Raw genomic sequence first — 14,012 nt, forward strand, 5'->3', positions numbered from 1 at the left:
ATGAGAGGTGGGCGGGTCGCGGGGGTGCGGAGCCCGCGGGCGTCGCGCGGAGGGAGCTGGGGGCGGGGGGGGCGGGGGGGCTCCCACCCGGGTCTGCAGACACTCAAGGGGACCCTGGCTTCGAGCCCGGCCCCATGCCGGCAGGAATTTTCCCGGCAGCCCCGGCAGAAGCGCTTCTGAGGGTCCCCGGAGCGGTTTCTGCGGATTGGGTCCCCCGCGCGGGGAGCCGAGCTCGGGTGCGCCCCCCTCGAGGCCGACTGGAGGCCCGCAGGACCCCAGGCCCGGCGGGCGGGCCGCGCGGCTGCTGAAGCCGGGGTCCTGGGTTCTTCGGGGGCTCAGAGGTGCGTGTGCGGACTTGCTGCCCCGCTGTGGCCTTTTGGTAGGGGTGTCTCTCAGAAGAACCGCCTGGGCACCACCTGTCACAGGTCGCGTAATTCCCACACACAGAGTCATCTCCCTGGGTTCCAACATCCAGCCAGGTGGGCATGGGGTCGGGGAGCGCGCACACTGAGCCCGAGGCCCCGCCAACGTCCTGACCCACCGCGTGCGCCTTCTATGCTCTCTCCGAGCGCCTTATCCGCTAGGGCGGCCCTCTAACCACGTCGGGTGGCCCTCTGAGAAGTGATACAAGAGAGGGCTCCTCAGCCCAGAGATGGACACACGCCCCCGCGCACAGGACTCGCCTCGGTTTCATGCTGTTCCCCTCCCCCCAGGCGCCCCGTCTGGAGATCTCCAGGGTTTTCTGGGCCGTCCTCTCTTTCTTGGCAGTCTGCCCCTCACCCCCAATGCCTTGGCATCCCTGGACCCTCAGCTCCATCTCCTCGACTCAGGGACTCCTCTGGGTCCCTGCTGAGTTCCTGTCCCTGCACCACAATCTGGAAACCTCCTCAAGGCAGCAAATCTGGGCAGTCACAAGATTCACTTATTTCCTGTCTCTCAGGGTCACTGTCTTTCATGACCTAAGGTCCAGCTCCTGGAAAACTCTCATTTGATACCTTTTGTCTAGTCTTTTTGGGTGTGAGAGTATATTTGTTTCCTGTTACTCCATCATGGGCAGAAGTAGAATTCATATTACTATCACTTTAATGTTTAAACTGTCACAACTTGGCCAGTGGGAGCCCCTGTGCCGTTTAGCACAGTCCCTGACACTCTTGATGGCAGCCGGCAATACAAGCATACTCTAAGCCCATTCTGTTATTTCTGGGCCCTAGCTCCCTTTGATAGAAAACTAAGGTTTTCTTCCACGTACAAAGTAAAAGTGCCAGACCCTGAGACAGGCACACTACCTGCTGTCTCTACCTAGTCTTCACTATAAATAAGGAGCCTAAAGGTAGAGTACCTTTCTCAGCAACACATAGCTAGATGGAGTCAGACCTGCACCCAGGCCTGCCTCAGGCCAAATCAACACTACCTACCAAAGGAGCCTGCCAGGAGTCTGGTAGACCTTCCCAGGGCCCCTCTTCCCTGGACTCCTTCAAGACTAGGGGTTCTGACCACTCCAGTAGGAACTTGCCATATTTTACTGAACATTGCAAATCTAATCTACCTGCTAAAATGTAAGCTGCCCCGTGATAGAAATCATATCACATCCATCCATCCATCCATCCATCCATCCATCTATACCCCTACCCACCCATCCACAAGTCTTGTGGGACCCACAAGACTTAAAATCAAATTCAATAAAACTGGCAAGTTCTTCCGAGTGGTTAGAACCTCTAGTCTTGAAGGAGTCCAGAGAAGGGGAGCCCTGGGAAGGCTCCCAGAGGCTACCACCAGAGCTGGGCGGTGAGAGCTTAGCTGCCACTGCCCCACCTTGTCGTCATCTCACTCTGCCTGTGCGTCTGCTCCCCCAGCACCACTGGACTTGTAGCAACCTGTTTCTTTTTTTAAAAAAACACAGTCTTCTTTTTTTAAATTAAATTATAGTCTACAATATTATATTAGTTTCAGGTGTACAACATAGTGATTTGATATTTTTCTACATTGCGTAATGCTGACCCCAGTAAGTCTAATTACCGTCTGTCACCATAGAAAGTTATTACGGTATTATTGACTATATTCCTTATGCTGTACCTTACATCCCTGTGACGTTTATTTTATAACTTGTTTCTTCCTTATCATCTTTGCTTGTTGACCAGTTTGTCTGCTGAGATGAGAACACGCTGGGGAGAGGAAACCTGTTTGCAGAGCCAGCTCTGGGCAATTCTGGGACAACTAGGCTTCCTACAGAGTGGTGAGAGGCTTTTGAGAACGAGCCTCCCTAACTTAGCAGGGACTGAGTGTGTCTCACCCCCCTGGGGTGTGGTGTCCTTGGTGCCCGAACTTCCTCCCAGGATGGGGCCTGGGTGTTAGCAACATGTCTGAAGTCCTTAATTTAAAAAGTCCCTAAACAAAGAGGCAGGTTGAAAGCAAAGGAACAGTGGATGTTACAGCCAGAAAGTAAAATCTTGGTGGCACAGAGGGAGGAGAGCAGGTACAGAGTCACAAAGTTGAGGCTAACAGGTGTGTGGCCGGCACCTAGGCACAAAGGGGCTTGGAGTTGGAGAGACTTTTCTAAGTGGATTGCTAAATGCAAAGCGCATTGTGATCCTTTACCGCCTCCCCACACACCTGCACACACACACGCACACACGCATAACCAGGACTAGCGTGGCTTATGGAATCACATTCCAGAATGGTTGGCTTGGGAAGGCAGTCAGTCAACAGGGTAGTGACAGACTGGCTGTGGACGGGAAAGGAGCCCAGGGCGCCTCCAAGGTTTTGCACCTGAACAGCTAGAAGGATGGACTCCTTGTCCTTTTTAAAGGCAGCGGGGTCACTGTGAGAAAAGCAAGTGTGGAGGAGAAGGGGAGTTCAGTCGTCTCAAGTTTGGGATTCTGGTTAGACAGGTGTCAAGCAGAGAGCTGGACACAGGAATTTGAAGCCAGGTGTGGAGTGTAAAGGAGAGACATACATGCAGGGCTCTTCATGGTAGAGAAGTTATTTTTATCTAAGTCCCAAGGCTGGAAAAGATCACCAAGGTTGTGAGGGGAATAGAAGAGGGGTCAGGGAGAGGAGGGGGACTGGCGAAGGAGCAGCGAGGTAAGAGGAGAGCAGCATGGTGCGGCCTGCAGGGGAACCCACCAACCCTGTCCAGTGCCGTTCATAGACAAGCACGATGGGCACCAGGAGCTGAGCCCACGCGAGTGCCTGGCCACACCCACGGGGCCTCCCCTCGAGGGACGTGGATGCACAGCCCCAGCAGGGCGGGCTCGAGAGAGAACGTACTCCAGGGGCAGGAGCGGAGACTGTGGCTCCCTGACGTACCTTTAAAGCCTGGGCTGGGGGTGGGGGAAGGGAGGGAAGAGGCTGCCTCCCATACTCCCCTCTTGACACACGGAGGGCATGAGGATGAGGGTCACGGGTTACCCAGCAGCCACAGTCCTCTACTGCCAAGACCGGTCCTGACATCAAGTTGGCCAACACAGAAGCTGCTCCTTCACACATTTCTTTCACAAAGGACCCTCCAAAGAAGCCAAAGGGTGCCCTGAAAGCAGAACAGAACCCAAGAAAACAAAGAGGAGGGTCAGGCACTGGGTACACCGGAGTGCAGTTAAATGACACAGGACACAAGTCCAGTTTGCAAATCAAAAAAGTTTTATATGATGCAAAGAAAAAAGTTACATCACACATATTCATTTAAATAATAAGTCAAAGTCTGTTACATAAAACATAATTCTGAAACATTTAACATTTTATTAACTACTTGAAAGGCTCAAAGTCAAAAAAGATCAAGCAAAACTGCTCAGGCAGTAAAGTGCACTGGGGGACGTGCCGCCCGCGCCCTCCTCCGATGCCCGGGCTGCAGCGGAGGGACTCCACGCTGAACACGCACCGCGGGGTTCTGGTTCTCACGTTGCATTTTTCAGATGAAGCTGTTTCCCAATTTACAATCTTTCAATCAACAGAGGGCCAAAAATGTTGTTTACAGAAGGTATTTCAAAGTCTAATCAGGAAATGGAAGTGTAAATCAAAACTTTTTTTTTTTTAACACATCTATCCTTTAGCAACAACACTGCTCAGAGAATGAAGTTCTAGGTGACAAGCAACCAAATACTCAAAGACGTTGTATTATCTACCAGAACTTTAGCAGGACTAACATTACTTTGTATAATTAAAGATATCCAGATTTAATGCCACTTACAGCATACACAAAGAAATGTTTATGCTGATTTAAGATATAAGTGCAAGAAAGAACTGGGTGGTGGGGAATCACGAACTATAGACATTTAATTCTGGTTCTCTTCCAACTGTAGCATGTCTCATGACCAGTAGGAATACTCAATTACAGAAGTCTCCAAAGACACGGAAGCCTACTAAACACACAGCCGGCGCTTACAGACCTGTATGTCAATTAGCGGTTGGTACTTCATGGGTATCAAGTAACATACAATGAATGACCAGGCAAGGGTTATTAGACTAAAAAGACCTGAACACAAAACCTGATATTTATTCAATATTTCACCTTACCGTCATTTTAATAAAGGTAAATGCAAATAAATAAGAGGCAAAGACAAAAATCTAAATACATACGGCACAATAAAAACCATTCCCAGGCTCGAAGGGCAGAGCAATATCACCGTGTTCCTTACATGCACTCTCTTGCCTGGATTCCCAACGCTGCCCAACCAAAGCAGTCTCAGCAGCTTCCTGGACACCTGGACACTGGGGCGCAGTCTCTGTAATGCTAGGACCTGTGCTCACAGCTTCAAAGTGATGCCCATGGTCTATTCTCTAGCCAGACTGCAAAATACCCCATTCCAAGTAATTTTCTGTTTGATCAAAACAATTTCCTTCAAACAAAATGAATGAAAGGACAGCTTGGTAGTATTACTGCCGCTTAGTGTAACTTGCATTTCCCGTCGTTCTTAATACTTAATAAATAAAGGAATCAGAACACTGGAGCTGGACCATACGCATGTCCGCTTCACCTTACATAAGCTTTACTTTGGTGGAAAGTTCCTCCAACTACTAAGGCCATCTTTTTCTCTAAGAAGTTACTCTACCCACAAAACACTTGGATAAGGCCACAGCAAAAGAAGTCAAAACTGACAACTGACAAAGCAGCTGGGTTTAAGTGCTTACATTTTCTTTTTTGGGGGTTTGAGGTACAAACAGGAGACTCTGAACGGTCTGCTCTCAGCAGAGTACAGACACTCAGACCCTACATCAGCTCTCTGCTCACCAGGTATCTACCGAGTATTTTAAGTTAATCTCTGGGGTACATTCTTCACAAGTCACACCATGGACACAGGTGACTAAGGTCTACTTAATGAAAATTTTAATTCCTTGGGCTACAGCCTTAAAGAAATAGTTGTCTGGAATTTCCCTTGAAAATGTTATGAAGAAGCTGACTGCAAAGTTTTTTCCCCCCATTTCTTTAAGAGGCCCCTATTCAACCAGTTCTGATTCTAAAAAATTCTTAGATCTAAAAGGCCTGATTACAAAGTTGTAAAGTTTGTCTGAATAATGTGCCAACTTTACTAAAAGTAGGGTTATTATAAAAACATTGTTAAACATTGAAAAGAAGATTGTAAAATCATCTATATAGAAATTGGTAATTTGGGAACCAACAATATAAATTTTTTTTAATAAAAAACAGTATAAAAATTAGTAACGTGTCTCATTTCTACAAAACAGGAGTAGGAAGGTTGTAAAACAATCCAGATTTTGTAAAATTTATTGCCGAAATGTTTGAATGCTGGTGATTTAGATTATCAAATTTTCTTCCATTTTCCTTAAAACAACTTCTGAAACTACAAAAGATATTGAACAGGGTTCCCCACCAAAAAAGACAAGTTAACATACTTTCATCAGAACCAGCTCCCCTAGCCCTCAAGACAATTTCTTTTGGAGAGAAAACCATCACTTCCATTCCTGAAAAAAGGCTTTGAAAAATTCCCATCCACAACTCCCTGGAGGACCTTTCATGCAGAGGCCGGCAGGTGCACCAGCGGGCTCCCAGGATTCTCTGCTGAGGCAATTCTGTTCAGTTTGCCAACCTCCGCCTGCCAGCCAGGGATCTTCTTGGTGGTCATATGGCGCCGGGCATGCTTTGTCAAGTGGTCGCTGCGCATGAAACGCCGATCACACACTGGGCATACAAACTTCTTCTCCCCAGTGTGAGTTCTGCGGTGGCGAGAGAGTTCATCTGAACGAGCAAATTTTTTATCACAGCCATCCCAGCTACAGGTGAAAGGTTTCTCTCCTGAGAGATAAGAAAACACAAAGTAAAGAAAACATAAATGCTCAGCACCTTATTGGACAGGTTAATTCATGTCGTTTTAAAACTGTATTCATCAAAACCTAAGCAGCAAGTAATATCCTATTATTCTGGTATCAGGTTGTTTGGAAGTCAAGAAATCGTCCAAGATGCATTTCTTCCTGCCACACCTAAGATGTAATATGTCAGGGCCCAAAGACATCAAACTAATCTAATCCTTCTAAAGATATTTTTAAATAAATCTTTGACTGTGAACTTGGGGTAGGAGGTAAATTCTTGAAAGGAATGACTCCTTCCCTCTCTGGAAGCTGCACATATAAAAAAAATCCCTCCTAGCACCTGCAAGACTTCTCAGAATCATTAATTCCATCTTCATATCTGTTATGACACTGACAAAGAGGTTAATTGCAAAACAGGTTAGAATTCTAACAGCTACCTTCTTGTTGTTACAAGCTTCAAGCATCTGTCATTCACTCAAAGTTTCAGAGCACCCGGCAGGTGTCCTGCCCGTACTGTGTCTTCCTGGAGGTACAGGGGTGAGTGGGAAGCCCTTGTCCGCAGAATCCTGGGCCTTTCCAGCCAGCAGGAATGCTCCGTCTCCTGCATCCTGAAGCCCTGATCTTGACCAGGTTGTGACCACCACAGACCGCTTGTGCAACCTTGTGAAGGGATTTGATAAATGCTGTTGCGTGCTGTCATGTGACCTACCTTCCCGAAGGTTTACGACTTGTCTAGTTCATCCATCTATGTACAGTTTAACCCCCAGCACAGCACTTTGTATGACAGGTGGTGAATAAATGGTTTTGAATGAATGAGTGTTGGAGAGAGATCAACTAAGTATCTGATGTTTTTCAAAGCTGATTTAAAAGGAAAATTCATTATCACAGTGATGCTGTGATGGATTTCAAAGACCCCATGTTGAAAGCATAAGGTTACCTGTTCCCAGGAAACTACCACCAGTGCTGGCAGCATACCAGATGGCCAGATGTTGGACAGAGAACCACCACCCTTTGGCATGGGATTTACAAAGTGCCCTATGTTTTCAGCATGTCAAAAATGTAGCCTTTGCTCACTCGACCGTATCCTAATTAAACAAATTTTCATGTTGGTACAGTGAAAAACTATCTTATCTAAGGTAAACTTATCCAAGATTTCTATTTCTTATAAAAACTCCAATTTAGTGTTTGTGAAATAACATAAGAATCTGATTCTTCAGAACCTTTATGGTTACTTAAATGTAAGTACTTTGGGAAACCTGAAAAGAGCTTGTATGATCACCTTATCTTCCTACCAAGGGAAGCTGACTGAATAAACAGTAAAACCTCATTCCACTGCGCTTCCCCACATGTGGAATCTGTGTTTGGATGTGATCTGAAGTTCACCTCAGCAGTCTCAGTGAAAAGCAGGGCTTGCCAAGTCAATGAGCCCCTTAGGGGTGCCCGTTCACACCGATACAGCCATGACAGCGACCCTGCATCACCAATGACTAGCGTCAGGCTCTTGGGACAGACACCAAGAGTCTATATCCAGTGAGATCAGACACCTATGTAAGTAACTAAAAATACAAAGGGAGAATAAGGTGAAACACACAACAAACCACCAGGGTCAAATAAAGAAGGAGAGATCAGGAGAGTTCTAAGAACTAACTTTGGGACAGCCCTTAAAGGGTTTTCAGTAAGTAGAGACAGGCAGAGGGCAGAGGGTGAAGGGCAGAAATGTGGAACTGGAGAGAGATGGTAAAGGCAGAGAGAGGCAAGTTCTTCACAGGCCAGGTTTGGGGCCTTAGCCCGGAAGCACACAGCCCCTTCCGCAGTGTGGAGGACAGCAGGGCTCCTTCCGTAAGGCCCGCCTTCCAGATGCGGCTTCATTCTGCAAGCGGGAGCTGCCACGATTGGAGTTCTAATGTGTTAATTAGAAACGACTCTACCAGGAAAGCATTTCAAAGTAAAGTACTATGACAACTCCCTCCAATTCAGCCTTTCCTAAACTGTATTTCACAATTCACTGCTGTCCTCCAGGCCACTAGCCGACATCTGGGGTTCCACGATCAAGACAGCTTACGAAGCACATCTTTACTGCAGAACCTGCGACCTGTTAACTGGGCTTATTATATGTACATATGTGCGTGAACCTTTGAAAGGTGAGTTTAACAAGCAGACTATTTAACCACAGGACCCTTGAAAACAAAACAAGTGACACTAACTCAAAGAACAAGAGTGTCTCAGAACACCTGAGACGTTCTGCCCTAATCAACTACAGCAGAAGTTCTACCTACCAGGCAACCTCACACCTCCGCTAAACATGGTAGCCACCAGCCCCATGTAGCTATATAAATGCAACCTTAATGAAAACGTAAACTTCCGTTCCTCAGACACACTGTTCACATTTCAAGTGTGTGTGGCTAGTGGCTACCCTCCTAATGGACAGAGAACATTTCCATCACTGCCGAAAACTCTACTGGATCTGACGGGACAATGGAGAAATCATTAAGTCATTTTAGTTAGTTTCTTTTGTGAGTCCTTCTGAATTAAAACCACATATTTCCAAAAATAAAAAAACAATATTCCTTTAAAGTTCAAATATTCTAGAATTCAAACTTTTCCATACTTTGGAGAGCTCTTTCCCCATAGTAAGCCTAAGTCAGTCACACTGATGTTTATTGAACGTGAATGGACACTTTCTAAAATGCAAAGAAGGAACATCTACTGCAATGTGAAGAGAAAGGGGGAATGTGAGCCTCACCCTAAAAGCCTCTCTCAATCACAGGTTCACAATCACAGAACTATATTACATTTTAGCTACTGGGGTGACCAGATACCATGTTCCAGGAAAACCACTGACAGCTGTACTAACGTTCACCCCAAGACTATGAAGGCTTTTCAGAACCAAAGAAAGATGGCCACCTTCTCCAGCGGTTCTCAGCTTCGCTCCCACTCAAAGGCGGCTGGACGTGTGTTTCCCGATCACGGGATCCGACATTCCCTATGCCCTACCTGCTTCAGTTCTCACCTGTGTGAGTGCGAAGATGAGCCTTGAGGTGGGAACTTTTGAAGTAGGTTTTCTGGCAGCCTGGGAAGTTGCAAACATAGTTCCTCCTTCGGGAAAAGTCTACCTGAGGGGCGCAGTTCTGACTGGATGCAATGAACACTGGAGCAGGGGCAAGGGGCAGTAACTTGGTATTCCCAACAGCCATTCCACTCGACGAACACGTGGCAGGCTGCGGGAGGGCCCCCTGGGGCAGAACCAACATCACAGTTCCCTGAGGCACAGACGGTCCCACGAACACAGGCTGGGGCACTGGAGCAGCGTGGGGTAAGATGGGTTTGACAGTCCCTGCAGACACTTGGGGAGGTGGCTTCAAAAAAGCTGATAACATGCCACTTTGTCCAGTCACAGGGATCATTTGGCAAAGGACAGGGGGACTAGGAATGGGGACAGAAATCAGAGGGGTGGCTTTCCTTGGCAAGTCATTTTCATAATTCTTTGGTGAGCAGGTCTGAATTGCAACGGGCCACCCTGCCTGCTGGTCTTTGGTGGGGCTCAGGCCACTGGACTTGTGCAAACAAGGCTGACAGGACGCTGAGTTAACGCTGAGCACACTGTCTGTGAGGTGTGTGTCCTGCACAGCTTCAACACGCCCCAAAAACTGCGCTTCTCCTTCCGCATTGGCCGAAAGTTGGTGTGCTTGAGTCTGGGTGGTAGGAACGTGGGCAGAAGCAGGACTCCCCCCAGTGTAGCAAATGACACTTGTCACCGTGGCCCTGCAGTGAGGGCTGACAGCTGGCTCCAGCAGCTCTGCCTTCAAACCAGGCAGGGCGCTCTCTGCCCTCCTGCTCAGCACTCCGGCTGCCCCAGTAGAGGCTGGGGGGAAAGCCACAACCACGGGTGCTTTGGAATCAGTTACTTGGGAAGGAACAACTGTCCCTGTTGACGGCTCCAGGAGGTCAGGGCTCTGAGGAGGAGTCATGCACTTTAAAAAAAAAAAAGAAAAAAGTACTGTGTGAAAAGGTTGTTTTGGTTAAATTTTAAGGAACTTACTTTGATCATGTTGTCCCCAAGGTCTTTACAAAGAAGTATCTAGAAAAGACTGGTCAAAGTCTGCTCACAATCACACCCAGTGGATATAAAAGCTGCACGAGACACTTTACTTTCTAGCTTTCTCCCCCTTTCCCCACCTCTCTCAAACCCATCCATCTGCTCGGTTATAAGGACGCCAGTGCCATTCCTGGCCTCGCACAGCTACTGAAATGAACAATTTGCATATTAGGGCTGCAAATGAGAAATCAAACTTATATTCAAGATGAAAGCTTTACACAATAATTTTAGATTCTCAAAATTTTTTTAAAATCTCGGTGGTAATCATTTAACACACACATATCCAATCAATCACACACGTATCCTGTGCCTACTGGATGAGAGGTAAAACCTGTCAGAATGATCCATAAAAGGCCCTGCTCTAACCAGGGGTTCTGCCTACAGTGACCCTCTGTAACACCTCCCCCACCACTCCCACTTATCTTCAGCCTCTCAGTGGACGATCCCAACGCTGTGACATGCTCTGGGCAGCCAGGCCCACTACCTGTACAATCCCCTCCACTACCCCCAAGTCCCTTCTCATCCCTCTCTCTCCAAGTCGGTTTTCCACACTCTTCTTCCAGGGCAGGCTTCCAGCCCAGGACAATTAGATTATAATTTTCAGTTTTGTTAGCAACTGACAGCTCTTGACTTCTCCAAGTTGCGAAGCAGTTTTCCCCAGTAACTTCAGAGCTGTAGCAAGTTAAGAAAACAAAAACCAAAACCAGTGCTTGACTACACCCAACTCACCCAAGAAAGAAGCTGGCTGCCACAGGGTGGCAGAGGCCAGGGTCTCAACCCAGCTAACAAAGGCTGTCTGGTGCCAAAGCACAGGCTTTCCCCAGCTGTGGCAGCGGATCCTGACCCTGGCCTGGGGTATCTGGGGAACCTAAGCCTCCACCCTCAGTTCCCCAGGGAAATGAGTACCTTTTGCTTTCTCCCATTAATCTGTACGTTTCAGCCTATGGACATTTTCACCCCGTGGCTGCAAGCTATGATCAATCAATGGAAAGCATATTTTCAAGAGATAAAAGAAGTTTTCACCCCTAGGACCCATACAGGGGAGGGTATGAACTTGCTTGCCAGCATCGGGTGAATCTCCCCAGGAGCTCTTCAGCATGTTTACTGAAGGTACTCCAGCCATTGCACAAATCGCTCCTCTCCCCCTCCTCTTACCAGAGTTGATAAAGAATGGAAATCCTTTGGTAACTCGGGTGTGGCTGCGTCCACGTGCACAATGGTGGAAACATCCCCAGAGTCAGAGACAGGTGTGAGGGGTCTTATCTTTAACAAGTCCCCTTTCTGGGATCTCTGACCCCAGGAGCTCATACAAACAAGAGCCTCGACAGCTTCCATGTCGTTCTGCTCCAAGATGCTGCACGTAGACCTCTCGCTGTCATGCCGCTTCCTCTCCAGGATTGACTCGCATATGTCCATGATGTCAACCTAAAGTCGACACAACACAGCGGCTGAGTCCCTGGAAACACAGGGAGGGGGGCACCGGGACAGCACGGGGACGCGCACACCAGAAGCCCGCCCCGCCCCCGGCAGCACGCGCACGCGCTCTGGCTTCCTGGGAAGGATGCCTGCCGAGCGCCGAGGACCACTCGCTCCGAGCCAGCGTTCTGCAGCGGGGGGTGGGGGGGCGGTGGGGGGAGGAGGAGGAATGGACTCGGTCCGCCAGCGGCTTCCACGGAAAATCCTGACTGTTAACAAACGTTATTAAGCTAGCTTCTCCTTCGGGAAATGATTAATAACACTTCCAGAGGTGTGAGCTGCAGTGGCTAGTACCAAACTGTCCCCGGGGGAGGAGAAAAAGACACTGATGGCTGAGGTTGGGTAAGATGAGAGCGCAGCCCTTCTGAGTCAGCGAAGCCACCAGAGCGTCCCCACAGACGCATCTGCGACAACCCAGGAGGCTCCACACCAGTGAGACCGTCACTCAGCAGAGCCCTGGTTGGGAGAGCCTGCACTGGCTCAGCCCCGGTCCCCACACCCAGGAGCACCGATTCACGCCACAAGGCCAGCGCGGGGAGAGAAAGAAAGTGTAAGATGTGCCACAAGCCCGGGCCCCGAGGACTTTCCAGCGCAGCAGACCGTCTCTTGTCAAGCAAGAGCGGGGCGGGAAGCGACTGAAACTAACTGATCTCTTCGCAGAGAAATTTTACATCTACTAAGATACACACTTCCACTCAGTTTGCCTAAACATCCAACCTGTCCTGCCCAGGTGTCCCCCAAAGCACACAGGCAACGCCGCCGCCTTTACAAACGCCGCTCTAGCCCCACTTCTGCCCGCAGCCCGGGCCTCGGAACGAACTGCGAAGTCACAGACGTGCGGGCTGCCGCCTGCTTAGCCCACAGGCGGGCAGGGAAAGGGCGGCGCGGGGCTCCCACACCTCTCTCTCGGCCTCTCAGCGGTCCGCGCGGCTCGACTAGGTCCCAGGTCCAACCAGCGAACTCCTCGTAGCCCTCAGGCCCCGACTGGAGCCCGCCAGGGTTGAGGCGCCGGGGCCCGCCCCCCGCCCCGTGCAGCCTTCCCGCCGGCCTTTTCCCCGCCCCTTGCCCCGCCCCCACGTTCCCACAGCCCTTGCCCCGCCCCCACCTTCCCGCCAGCCGTTGCCCCGCCCCCTCACCCTTTCCACCGCCCGTGCGCCGCGTTCCCACAGTCCTTGCCCCTTCGCCGGCGCCCCGCCCCCGCCGCCCGCGTGCCGCGTTCCCGCCAGCCGCGCCCCACCCAACGGCCACCTCCTCAGGGCCTGGTAACGTCATGGCTGGAAATAGCCCCGCACCTGAAGCCGGCGGGGCGGGGCCGCTGCGGGAGCGGTAGACAAAGCTGCGCAGAGAGCAGCGCGATGCACACGCCCACTTCCCGCCCCTCCCGGCGCGGCCTCGTGCGGCCACCGCCCCTCTCGACTCCCGAAGCCGCCCGGGCTCCTAACGGTGCGCGCGCGGTTATGCCCCGCGCGCCTTGGCCTCCTCCGCGCCCTGGGCCCGCACTGGCAGCGCGTCCCCGCCTCGCCCCTCGCTCCAATGGGAGGCCACTCACCGCGCGTGCGTCGCCCGAGCCCGCGGAGGCCGGCGTGTGCATGGTGCCGGCGGCCGGGAGGCAACAAAGCGGCCGCGCGGCGGGAGTTCAGTACGGCAGCTGCCGCACGTGCACGGCGGGCGGCGGCGACCCGGAGCTCCAGCGGCCGGCGTGCGCCTCCGCCCGCCCGCGCGGCTCTGCCCTGGCGCGGCCCTCGCGGTGCGGGAGGGGCGGGGCGGCTGGGGAGGGAGCGGCCGCAGGGGCGGAGCGCGGAGGCAAACCAAAATACACCGCGCCCCGACGGGGCGGGGCCTGGAGGGCGCCAGCCAATGCGCACCTAGCCCGTGCGCCGCCGGCCAATGGGCGCCGCGGGGAGCCGCGTGATCAGAGCCTGGCAGCGGCGTGATCGGGCAGGGCGGGATGCTGCATGTATTTTGGTGGCGGCGAGGGGGCGGAGCTTGAGGCCCTGGAAAGTAGGGGAAAGGTGGCGGCGGCGCGGCCGGCGGGGACCACGCAGCTGCGGCCGGGGAACTCCCCGAGCGTGTTGGGATGGCTGGGAGGAGGATTACGCTTAAAGGGGCCACCGCCCGCAGCCTCCCGGAGCGCAGGTCCCCATGAAGTGAATCCGTCCAGAAGAGGCGGCTCACCTGG

The 14,012-nt window shown here is 51.1% G+C and overlaps 1 protein-coding gene across 2 annotated transcripts; it reads right to left on the bottom strand.

Moving 5' to 3' along the window:
- Positions 1–1,854: 1,854 nt before the first annotated feature.
- Positions 1,855–13,524, bottom strand: KLF11 (Kruppel like factor 11). Of its 2 annotated transcripts, XM_029232721.1 has the most exons (5): positions 13,383–13,524; positions 11,513–11,782; positions 9,272–10,232; positions 5,964–6,247; positions 1,855–3,526 (listed from the first exon to the last, which is right to left on the bottom strand). In XM_029232721.1, exons 1-4 carry the CDS (start codon positions 13,422–13,424, stop codon positions 5,967–5,969), a joined length of 1,554 nt encoding a protein of 517 aa, XP_029088554.1. In that variant the 5' UTR covers positions 13,425–13,524; the 3' UTR covers positions 1,855–3,526; positions 5,964–5,966. The 2 variants fall into 2 exon arrangements, with proteins under 2 accessions (XP_029088554.1, XP_029088553.1); XM_029232720.1 differs by having other exon boundaries at positions 1,855–6,247.
- Between the last annotated feature and the right edge of the window lie 488 nt (positions 13,525–14,012).

Source organism: Monodon monoceros, unplaced genomic scaffold, assembly GCF_005190385.1.
Source record: "Monodon monoceros isolate NGI ecotype Baffin Bay Population unplaced genomic scaffold, NGI_Narwhal_1 Super_Scaffold_19, whole genome shotgun sequence".
Classification (NCBI taxonomy): Eukaryota; Metazoa; Chordata; class Mammalia; order Artiodactyla; family Monodontidae; genus Monodon; species Monodon monoceros.

Excerpts from the sequence above, each read along its gene's own strand:
- KLF11 (XM_029232721.1), bottom strand. The coding sequence starts at position 13,424 with ATGCACACGCCGGCCTCCGCGGGCTCGGGCGACGCACGCGCG. Across the intron at positions 11,783-13,382 it reads GCTCGGGCGACGCACGCGCG|GTTGACATCATGGACATATG; the intron begins GTGAGTGGCCTC and ends TGTCGACTTTAG. Across the intron at positions 6,248-9,271 it reads TCATCTTCGCACTCACACAG|GAGAGAAACCTTTCACCTGT; the intron begins GTGAGAACTGAA and ends CTTATCTCTCAG.